General features: G+C 43.2%; 1 protein-coding gene across 1 annotated transcript in view; it reads right to left on the bottom strand.

Moving 5' to 3' along the window:
• The window catches only part of LOC140205367 (uncharacterized), a 126,540-nt gene that overhangs the window by 3,231 nt on the left and 111,235 nt on the right, over positions 1-12,074 (bottom strand). Inside the window, exons 67-72 of the mRNA XM_072272961.1 lie at positions 10,813-10,848; positions 7,604-7,639; positions 7,425-7,460; positions 6,103-6,153; positions 4,744-4,779; positions 282-357 (exon numbers count right to left, since the gene is read on the bottom strand). Coding sequence (XP_072129062.1) covers positions 282-357; positions 4,744-4,779; positions 6,103-6,153; positions 7,425-7,460; positions 7,604-7,639; positions 10,813-10,848 — 271 coding nt within the window. The remainder of the gene's footprint in view (positions 1-281; positions 358-4,743; positions 4,780-6,102; positions 6,154-7,424; positions 7,461-7,603; positions 7,640-10,812; positions 10,849-12,074) is intronic.

Below are 12,074 nucleotides of genomic sequence, written 5' to 3'. Positions count from 1 at the left end.
AAACCAGAGCACCCAGAGGAAACCCACACACTCACAGAGAGATCGTACAAACTTCTTACAGACAGTGGCAGGAATTGAACCTGGGTCACTGGCACTGGAACACCGATATGCTAACCACTATGCTATTGAAAATTGCCCCTTAAGTGTAGGTGAGTGGTGGGATTAAGGTAGATGGATGGTAATTGGAATGAAGGGTCCTGTATCTCATGAATGTGGAGCAGCGAACCAGAACTGCTGAAGAAAGATCATTGAAAAAGAATATTAAATTCCACGTGTCTGACCTTTCATAATATTCACGGATTGATCTTCTGGGCCTCTTCACAACAGAGTTGGCTTTCTGCTTCTCGAGGAAAGGACCTAGAACAATGAAGAATAATAATTGAGATGATAAGTCAATGTGATGGAGTATCAGGAAGTTGCTCTGATGAGGTTCATTGGGAAAACTCAAAAGTTTGAAACTAATTTATTATCAAAAGACAATGCTTTTAAGAAGTATTCACTGCCCCTTGGAAGTTTTCACATTTTATTGTTTTACAACATTGAAACAGTGGATTTAATTTGGATTTTTTTTGACACTGATCAACAAAAAAAGACTGCGTCAGAGTGAAAACATCTCTACAAAGTGATCTAAATTAACTACAATTATAAAGCATAAAATAATTGTTTAAGTATTCATCCCTTTTATTATGACACACTGAATCATCACTGGTGCAGCCAATTGGCTTTAGAAGTCACATAATTAGTTATATAGAGATCACCTGTGTGCAGTCAAGGTGTTTCAATTGATTGTAGTAAAAATATACCTGTATCTGGAAGGTCCAATTGCTGGTGAGTCAGTATCCCGGCAAAAACTACACCATGAAGACAAAGCAACTCCGTGAAAAGGTTATTGAAAAGCACAATTCAGGAGATGGATACAAGAAAATTTCCAAGTCACTGAAGTACAATTAAGTCAGTTATCAGGAAATGGAAAGAATATGGCACAGCTGTAAATCTGCCTAGAGCAGGCCGTCCTCAAAACCTGAGTGACTGTGCAAGAAGGGGACTAGGGTTCTATGACATCTCTGGAGGAGTTACAAGCTTCATGGAAGAGACTGCGCATACAGCAACTGTTGTCCGGGTGGTTCACCAGTGGAAGGCTTGTGAAGGTAGAGGGTAAAATGAATGCAGCAAACTACAGGGAAATCCTGGAGGAAAACCTGATGCAGTCTGCAAGAGAAATGTGACTTGGGAGAAGATTTGTTTTCCAGCAAGACAATGACTCCAAGCATACAACCAAAGCTGCATGGGGGAATGGTTTAGAAACAACAAAGTTAATACCCTGGATTGCCCGAGTTAGATTCCAGACCTCAATCCAATTGAGAATTCGTGGCTGGACTTGAAAGGGGCTGCTCACTCCTGATCCCCATGCAATCTGACAGAGCTTGAGCAGTTTTGTAAAGGAGAATGGGGAAAAATTGCAGTGTCCAGATGTGCAAAGCTGATAGAGGCCTATTCACACAGACTCAAGGCTGTAATTGCTACCAAAGCTGCATCTACTAAATACTGTCTTGAAGGGGGTTAGTAATTATGCAATCAATTATTTTGTGTTTAATAATTGTAATAAATTTAGATCAATTTGAAGAAATTTGTTTTCAGTTTGACACAGAAGTCTTTTCTGTTGATCAGTGTCAAAAAAGCCACATTAAATCCACTGTGATTCAATGTTGTAAAACACAAAAACTTCCAAGGGGGTGAATACTTTTTACAGGCATTGTAAACATCACTGTTGGATTCCGATGTTCTTGATCCAAGGTTTTATCCATAGTCAGGAAAGAAGCAGAAAACTTGTTATTTCACGATTGTTTTGTTAAGAGTGGATAGGACAAAGGGAAGTTGAGCAAGCAGTGATAGAGGTTTACTAAGGGGGAAGAGGGAGAACACCTAGCATAGAAAAACTATTTTTACACCCACAGAGATAAGGAAAATTCCATGCAAATTTTAAAATAAGAATTAACCAATTAGAAAGCTGTTATTCAAATACTGCTGTGCCTAGTTAACCTATGAGAAAACAATTATTCAAATAATGCGGAACAAAGAGTTTTATAGAGCTTCCCAAAATTATTCTTTGTGAATCCACTAGAGCAGGGGTTTCCAACCTCGGTTAATGGTAGGGGTTCTTGACATAAAAACCCCTGCACTAGAGCATATTAAACTGTTGTATGTTTATAAGAACTACTTAAAATACAAGCAGATAATTAATTGTTAAACTGCAAAGAAAATAACAATTAAATAGTCTAATCTAAGAATGAAACAGATGGATCCAGCATCACTATATACTACCCTGAGATTCATTTTCTTGCAGGCATTTACAGTCAAAGAAATACAATAGAAACAATGAAAAGCTAAACAGCAAGAAAGACTGATTGTGCAAAAGAAGACACACTCTGCATATATTTAAAAAGGCAAAGAAAAAATAATATTGAGAACGAGTTGTAGGGTTCTGGAAAGTGAGTTCAGACTGCAGGTTGTGCAATGAGTTCGGTGTTGAGTTGAGTGAAGTTATCCACACCAGTTCAGGAGCCTAATAGTTGAAGGGTACTAACTGTTCCTGAACTTGGTGGTGTGGGACCTAGGTTCCCAATGGCAGCAGCACAAAGAGAGCATGGTGTGGATGGTGGGGGCTCTTTGGTGATGGATGCTGCTTTCTGGCGGCAGTGCTCCTTACAGATCTGCTCAATGGTGGTTAGGGATTTTTCTGTGATGGACTGGGCTTCCTTCCTCCTCTTGCTCAATCCCTTTGTGTTCTCTGTTTAGTAATAGGGAGCATTTTCTTCCGCTGTGATTTGAAAACACTTGGAACCTGATGTTTGTTTCACAAGTTGGATGCAGAGTTAGGCGACAGGTTGGGCTGCAGCCAGGTCATGTAGTTGGACCTAGAACTGGAGCTGGAAGTCATGGTTGGCCCAGTCTCCCCTCCTGGGATGGGGTACTCTGGTTACCAGCACGGAGCGTGGCCAAGTGTCCACAACACCATCTGGCAGTGCATTTGTGATTGGGTGATCAGACAAGCACCCTCCTCTCTGTTCCCTTCCTTCTCAAGTTACTGATCAAGGCTCACCCTTTGTTGGCATTCCTTCTTCCAATGTTTTTGTGTCTTCAATGGCTGCCAAGACTCCAGCAGCTGGGAGCCAGATGCTAATACTCAGACCTGAACCAGACACTGTTTGAAGCCTGATCATGGACTTTGGACCTCAAATCTGCTTTAGTAATCCAGTGACTGAAGAGAGATTCTTCGGTCTTAAGTCGCCAGAACCCTGAGTGAAAATGTATGTCGTCCCAGCGTCTCGGTGCCCTGCCCCACTCCACTATAGCAGAAAGGTTCAGTCTCCCAGCCTCTACTCCGGGTGCCTCAGTGCCTTTGCAAGATTTACGCTCAGCAGCTTGTTTAGCTCAAAGCTTAAAATTAGCTTTTAAAAAACAAAATTTACATCCTGTTCATGTGGAAGGGGAGCTATTTCCTTTACATTTAATTGGCCATAAAGCCAATGAGAAAGTGATGTGTCGGAACTTGTTTTGTGGATGTGTTTCATTCTAGCAGCTTAGCTGTTACATGAAACACGCCCACTTGCTTTCAAGGTCTCCACAACAGTTGTTCTCAGAGGTTTTGATAAAAAATCTATTTACTTATTTTTGTATTTGCACAGTTTGTCAGTCTTTGTGTGTACCTTTTCAGCAATTCTGGTACTACTTCTGCTGTGAATGTCTGCAAGAAAATGAACCCCAGTACTTAGTGATATATACATACTTTGAACTTTTGAACTACTTGAGTGGTAGAATCTTGGGCAATTTGATAGAAATGTTAGAATCAGGTTTAATATCACCGGCAAATTTGTTAACTTTGTGGCAGCAGTACAATGCAATACATAATATAGAAACAAGTAAATCAATTACAGTAAGCTTATTAGAGGAAGGTTTTTTACTCAGAGAGTGGTTGGTGCGTGGAATGCACTGCCTGAGTCAGTGGTGGAGGCAGATACACTCGTGAAGTCTAAGAGACTACTAGACAGGTATATGGAGGAATCTAAGGTGGGGGCTTATATAGGAGGCAGGGTTTGAGGGTCGGCACAACATTGTGGGCCAAAGGGCCTGTACTGTGCTGTACTATTCTATGTTCTATATACTGTATGTATATTAAATAGTTAAGTTAAAAATAGTGCAAAAACAGAAAAAATAACAATAGTGAGGTAGTGTTCATGGGTTCAATGTCCATTTAGAAATCGGATGGTAGAAGGGAAGAAGCTGTTCCTGAATCACTGACTGTGTGCCTTCAGGCTTCTGTACCTCCACCCTGACACTAACAATGAGAGGTGGGCATGAACTGGGTGAGGGGCGTCCGTAATAACGGATGCCACCTTTCTGAGTCACCGATCATTGACGATGTCTTGGATACTACCAAGACCAGTACCCATGATGGAGCTGACAAATTTTTACAGCTTTCTGTAGCTTCTTTTGATCCTGTGCAGAAAATTAAAATAAAAAACAGGATCAGTGTAAATCAGAGATTCCCAACCTGGGATCCGTGGATCCCTTGGTTAGGGGCCCTTGGCGTTAAAAAGGCTGGGAACCCCTGGTTGTAATTGGATGCCCGATGGATGGTGTGGAAATAGTGGGACATGGGGCCTGTTTCTGTGGTGATATGTTCTCTGACTATTTTCCCCATTTTTGTTTGCCAATTATTTTCAGAAAGGAAGTGACTATTACCTCCATCTGCAGCCTGACTCACTTTCTCAGCAGAATCTGGAATAGAGAAAAAAAATAGAATTTTGATTAATGAAGCCTCTCATCAGAATGGATTTTAGACCCTCCCTCACATTTAATGACATTTCACTCTGTCCCGGTATTGTTCACTACCTTTAGCATCCGGCCCACTTGCATTCTCATCAGAGTCTGAATCATAAGGAGGAGGATTTCAATTTCCCAGCCATTTATCAGAATGACTTTTCTCTCCTCGTGAAATCACCAACACAACTGGACTGAAGCCACCAACAGCGTGATTTCAGGCCTTCAAAGGCAAGGATTTTGTTGATCTGAGGAATTTCTCTTTTCATTTGACGGCGGGGGGATTTTCACAGGGTTCTTCAGGCAGTTTATCTGGCCTTTCTCCATCAATAAACAGAACCTCGACTCCATTTGGTCCAATTGCTTCTAACCTACCTTTCCAACCACCTTCAGTCCCCTGGCTCCGATCGCCTCATTTTCACTATGGACGTCCAGTCCCTACACACTTCTATCCCCCATCAGGAAGGTCTCAAAGCTCTCCGTTTCTTTCTGGACAACAGACCTAACTAGTTCCCCTCCACCATCACCCTCCCCTACCTAGCAGAATTGGTCCTCAAACTCATCAAGTCATGATGAAAGGCTTGAAATGTCAACTGTTTACTTCTCTCCACAGATGCTGCCTGACCTGTTGAGTTCCTTCAGAATTTTTGTGTGTCCCTGTCCGTGTCAAGCCTGGTTTTGGAACTGACATCAGCAAAATCCTCTGATCTTTACGCACAAAGAGCACAGAGCAACAATTCCCATGTTTAATGATCTGGAATAAATCCTGGAGTTGTTTTGTCAGCCTGCTTTACCAAGTTCCCTCTCCCAGGTTTAGAGGGGGATGCAAATATTCTGCTGAACTTCAGAAAGTAGAGATTTGTAGCACTGTTCCCAGCTTTAGGATATGTTGAATGAAACTCGTTTGGTGTCATCACTGGGACACATCCCATAGTGGTGGATTTGGACCAGCCTTGTCATTCATATCCTACAGCACTTCAGGAGGCCACATCCTAGTTAAGAAAATAACTCCACTTAGGAGGCATCCCTGCTGAAACCCTAAAGCTCAGCAGAGGGAGCTGTTGCCTGATTGCTCATGTTGGAGAAGAGAAGGATGTTCCATGGGGCCTCAGAGACACCACAGTCTTCAAGAAAATGAATGAGAAAGTGGTTTACCACAGTTAGCGTGCCCAATGGTGGTTCGGGTTTCAGGGTTACACAATAAACAGCATCATAGCCACCCCCTCGTAGAACCATCTCACCCCCTTCCCCTGTAAACCCCATACAGAGAGATTCACAAACCATCATCTCTTCCAAGTCCAATACTTTTGCCTTTGAAGCTTTCTTTAGAATCTGAAACAGAAACCATTTTTTAAAATTAGAAGATGGAAGTTGACTGTGAAGATTCACAATGTCAGTGTTGCTCTTCACTGGATGGGCCTCAGCGCCTCCTTTGCTATAAGATGCAGGACAGGCGGTAAGCAGCAGGGGACCAGAGACTCTACAGTGACATTCTCCCTAATCTCCACTGTCTGTCTCCCCCCCCAGAGAAGGAGCACAGTCTAGGGCCCTGCCACTACTGGTCACTGAGGGACTGAGCCTTTCAAACGCTTCAGGGTTGCACTGTCTAAAGGAGGATACATGAGTGATGTCAGGGAATATCCTGGATTGTAGATATAGTTAACACAGGGAAAGGCACAACCAGATTTTATTTACGGTGTCCAGTAAAACTCTGATAATCGTAACTAATGTAAAGAAACTCACATTCTGACTGTTATGTACTGTGAACAGAAAAACCCAGATAATCCTTTGAGATTTCGATGATTCCGGGTTGCCAGATTTTACAAACTGGAATGTTATTCATATATGCTGAAGGGTTTTGGCCCGAAACGCCGACTGTTTACACTTCTGCACAGGTGATTCCTGGCCTGCTGAGTTCCTCCAGCATTTTGTGTGTGTTGCTCGGATTTCCAGCATCTGCAGATTTTCTCTTGTTCGTGATGTTATTTACATTAATCACTCAACACACTTTTAATTCGTTTTGCTTTGAAGATGTTACACCTTGTTATAATAAATTCTCCATGGAAACTGGTAAGTCTGAGGGACCGTGGAAACCAGGAGCCCAGAAAGCTTCAGGAGGGGCCGAAACAGGTGGGTTTCAGATGAGCACTGCAATCGTTGCCCAGCGAGACCATCGGAAAGCAATTGCAGTTTTACTGAATATTATGAATAAAGTATAGTTTGGGGGGGGGGGGGGGGGAAGTGTTCTCACAAAGCCCAGCAAAGGCCAATCAATACAAATTACTTTCTGGATCTATTACTGCAGCCGACAATGTTGAACGGTTGTGGTACAAAAAGGTATCGGCCATTGTATCAGTGTTGGGCACTATTACAGCTTGGGAAGTTCTTCTAACCGCTGAAATATCTTTTAAGTTCTTTTTTTTAAACAATCTAACAATAGATCTAAACCTTCTTCATGCAACTTGTTCCAGATCACAGCCATCTGCTGCATTAAGTATGGATTTGTCACATTCCCTCGGATTCTTCTGCCAAATGGTTTCAATCTGTGAGCCCCGGTGAGGAATTTTACAAACAGGGATATTTTAATATGAAAATCTCAGTACCTCGAGCTGCAGAGTGACTCTCTCTCTCTGCAGAATCTAGAATTTAAAAAAAAGAGCAGAATTACTGTTCAATTCAAAACCTCTGCATCCCATTACCAGAATAATTCTCAACTTGCCTTTCTGTTTTAATAGGACTTTGCCCTATATATGTCACATTGTTTACAGATCAAGAGAGCTACCTTTAGTATCTGGACCACTCTCGTTCTCAGCAGAGTCTAAAATACGAGAATTGGAGTCTTAATTTCTGTTACACCAATAGTTTTCAAAGATTCTCATATCACTTACAAACACCTGCACACTCAAGTTTTTCGCCACAGAATTGCCACTTACTGGATGTTTTTTTCCCTGTTTTTCACACCATTCTCTGTAAACTTCAGAGACTGTTGTGTGTGAAAATCCCAGGAGATCAGCAGTTTTATGTGATACTCAAACCACCCTGTCTGGCACCGATGATCATTCCACAGCCAAAGTCACCTAGAATATGTTTCCTCTATATTCTGATGTTTGGTCTGAACAACAACTGAACCTCTTGACCATGTCGTCATGCTTTTATGCATTGAGTTGCTGCAATGTGATTGGCTGGTTTGATGTTTGTATTAACGAGCAGGTGTTCAGGTATACCTAATAAAGTGGCCACTCAGTTATAGAGTTGGTTATACTCACAACACGCTGCCTGACCTGTTGGGCTCCTCCAGCGTGTTGTATTGCTTTGACCCCAGCATTTGCAGATTATTTTGTGTTTACGATAGAGTTGGTTAACCTGCGAAATTTCTGAGAAAGGTATAGAGTTTTTCAGCATTTGCTTCGAACAGATTAGCTGGTCTCTTGCCATAAAGAGGCATGTATATGGAAAAACAGAATCCTCTTTCTTCATAGAAATATCAAATACTAGAGGACATTCATTTAAAGTGAAACGGAATAATTTAAAAGGAGATGTGTGGGTAAGTCTTTTTTACACTGCGAGTTGTAGGTGCTTGGAAAGGGCTGCTAGAGAGAGCTGCAATAGCATTAACAACAAGGCACATGAATTTGCAGGGAATGGTGGATATGGATGATGTGAAGGCAAGACAGAGGTTTAATTGGGCGCAAACACAGGAGATTTTGCAGATGCTGGAAATCCAGAGCAACACACAAAATGTTGGAGGAACTCAGCAGGTCAGGCAGCATCTATGGAGGGGGAATAAACAGTCAATGTTTCGGGCTGAGATCCTTCATCGGGACTGGAAAGGAAACAGGGACAGAGCCAGAACAAGAGGGTCCAGGAGGGCAAGGAGTACAGTTTAGAAGGAGATGGGTGAAGTCAAGTGGGTGGGGGTAGGGGGTTGAAGGAAGAAGCTGGGTGGTGTGAGGTGGAAAAGGTAAAAGGCAGGAGGAGGAGGAATCTGAGAGGAAAGGAGACAGGGAAGGAGGAGGGGCACCAGGGGGAGGTGATGGGCAGAAGAGGAAAGAGGGGTGCCAGAGTGGGGAATTGAAGAATGGTGAAGGGAGGAGGGGGAGAATTACCGGAAGTTGGAGAAATCGATATTTATGCCATCAGGTTGGAAACTACCCAGACGGAATATGAGGTGTTGCTCTTCCAGCCTGAGGGTGGCAGTAGAGGCGGCCGTGGACCTACATGTCGAGATGGGCCCGAAAAATTAACTGTTTATTCCCCTCCATATTTTAATTTGGCACCGATTTCAGCACAGACATCTTGGGCTGCGGTGTCTGTTCCTGTGCTGTACTCTCCTATGTTCTGGAGTCTGGCGGGGCCTCAAATCTAACAGAACCCCTTAATGTCATTCACAAAGTGTAAAAACAAAACACTCTATGCAAGGATCAGGAATAAATACCCGAGTTGTTTCCGTTCTGTTTGTAGCCATGCTGCACCTATTCAATAGGGTGCGCCATACGCTCGGGCAGGTCAGTTTAACAAAGGCAAAGGTACGGTAGTTTTGTATAAGAGCCCTTGGAGAGCAATGCTTTGAGGGGTAAGGGTTGAAAGCAGGAAATTGGGACCAGCTGGTTGGGCGCCATGGTCTCCCTGGACTAGTTGGGCTGAAGGGCCTGTATCTGGGCTATATTGTTCTATGACTATGGGCCAAAGACAGGAATATGGGACTACTTCAGGTAGACAATTGGTCAGCAAGTCTGGAAATGCCTGCTCCCAAGCTGCACGTATGGTATCTGTGACTCTAAGCGGCACATCTTTGTCATCATCAGAATGTTCCAAAATGCTTTACAGCCAATAATGTTATCCCTGTGATATAGGGAAAATAGCAGCCACAAATAGAGCACAGAAATAAGAATATTATAAGATAGTTGGTGGAGATAAACATACAATATTGCACCTAAATATTGCAAGCCACTGAGAGGGTGCAGAGGACCAATCACGGAGCACGTTTCAGAACTGGTCACCAAGAGGGTGCAGACAGCCAATCACAGTTTGGGTGTCAGAGTTGGTCACCGAGAGGGTGCAGAGAGCCAATCACAGTGTGTGTTTCAGAGTATATCACTCAAAAGGGTGCAGAAGGCCAATTTCAGTACAGAGTTTGGTGTAAGCCTCTCGGAGGGCACAGACAACCAATCACAGAACATATTTCAGCATAAGCCACCCACAGGGTGCAGAGGACCAATCAAAGCACAGGTTTTGGAGTAACCCACTGGGGGGTGGGTGGTGGGAGAGGGTAGGTGTAATTAAAACTTCATAACATGGAAAATGAATCTAAAAGTATGAATCTGTAAGTTTGAACCCAAGTGTGGTTGCATGTTGCTCACTCTCACTGGAGCACTGAATAGGCTTCCCCACCTCTCTACACAACCTGACCTGGAAATCAGGGTCAGGGGTGAAAGTTCCTAACCTGCACCATCTCCTTGCTCTTTTGTTACGGGAGCCATGACGGGAGCTCTAGTTCTAGGCTCACAGTAATGGGTTTTCAGCTGATGGCAACGCACCAGATGGGTCATTATCCAGACTTTTTAAATAAATCTTCTTAGTTTTGAACATTAGGAACAGTCATCATCATTATGTGCCCTGTTGTGTGACGTGGGCAATCATGGTCCCACGACCATGATTGTTCTTGGCAAATTTTTCTACAGAAGTGGTTTGCCATTGTCTTCTTCTGGGCAGCGTCTTTACAAGGTTGGTGACCCCAGCCATTATCAATACTCTACAGAGATTGTTTGCCTGGCGTCGGTGGTCTTGTGATACGGACCAGCTGCTCATACAACCATCCACCACCAGCTCCCATGGCGGACTGGGGTGTGGGTTAAGCAGGCGCTACACCTTGCTCAAGGATGGCCTGCAGGCTAGCGGAGGGAAGGAGTGCCTTACATCTCTTTGGTAGAGACGCGTCTCCACCCCGCCACCCAATTAGGAACAGTAATAATTTAAAAAATATGTTGATACCTCGAGCTGCAGAGTTACTCCCTGTTTCTGCAGAATCTGGAATAAAAAATAAACTGGTTTAGTTCACCAATCACAGGAAATCCTGTTATCAGAGTAGAATCAAACCTCTCCCTCTCATTTTAAAGACATTTTAAAATGAGAAATAGAAGCAGGAGTCGGCCATCTGGCCCATCGAGCCTGTTCTACTATTCAATAAGATCATGACTGATCTGGCCATGGACTCAACTCCACCTACCTGCCTTTCCTCCCTTAATCTTTAATTCCCCTGCTGTGCAAAAATCTATCAAACTATGAATTAAAATATACTTAATGAGGTAGCTTCTACCCCTTCCCAGGATAGAGGATTCCATAGATTCACTATTCTCTGGGAAAAGCAGTCTCTCTTCATCTCTGTCCTAAATGTATTCCCCCGAATATTGAGGCTATGTCCTCGAGTTCTCGTCTCACTTCCAAGTTCAAAGTAAATCTATTATCAAAGTGCCTATATGTCCTACTCTGGACATTCTCCACACATCTTTCTTTACATACGGGGCCCAAAACTGCGCACAACATTCTGGCCAATGCCTTATAATAGCTCAGCATTCTTGGTTCTACATTCTAGTCCTCTGAAAATGTATACCAACAGACTTGCCACAGTTAGTGAGCTAACGCTGAGGCCAACCAGAGTGTAGTTTTCAGAATGAGACAGCAGGGGGCAGTACTCTCACACCCGCAAATGGACCCAAATCTGACACGCAGTCATTAGTTCCCAGACAGCATCATTCACAAACTATGATCTTCTCTGGACCCAATCACTTGGATTTTCCTTTCAACACTCTTGTCTTCTTGCTGCTGCCATCAGGAAGGCGGCACAGGAGCCTTAAGACCTGCACCACCAGGTTTGGGAACATTTATTACTCCTCAACCATCAGGCTCTTGAACCAGAGGGGATAACTTCACTCGCTCCATCACTGAACTGTCCCACAACCTATGGGTTCATTTTCAAGGACTCTTCATCTCATGTTCTTGATATTTATTGCTTATTTATTTACTATTATTATTATTTTCTCTCCTTTTTGTATTTACAGTGTGTTGTATTTTTTACACACTGGTTGTTATCAGTCCTGTTGGGTGTGGTCTTTCATTGATTCTATTGGGACAATTTACAACGACCAATTAACCTACCTGGTACGTCTTTGAGCTGTGGGAGGACACCCAGGACCTGGAGGAAACCCATGCATTCCATTCGGGAGGTGTATAGAAACTCCTTACAGAGGATGCCG

The sequence above is a fragment of the Mobula birostris genome, chromosome 11, assembly GCF_030028105.1.
Source record: "Mobula birostris isolate sMobBir1 chromosome 11, sMobBir1.hap1, whole genome shotgun sequence".
Lineage (NCBI taxonomy): Eukaryota > Metazoa > Chordata > Chondrichthyes > Myliobatiformes > Myliobatidae > Mobula > Mobula birostris.
The sequence above is the reverse complement of the archived record's forward strand: the minus strand, read 5'-3'. Positions and strand labels throughout refer to the sequence as shown.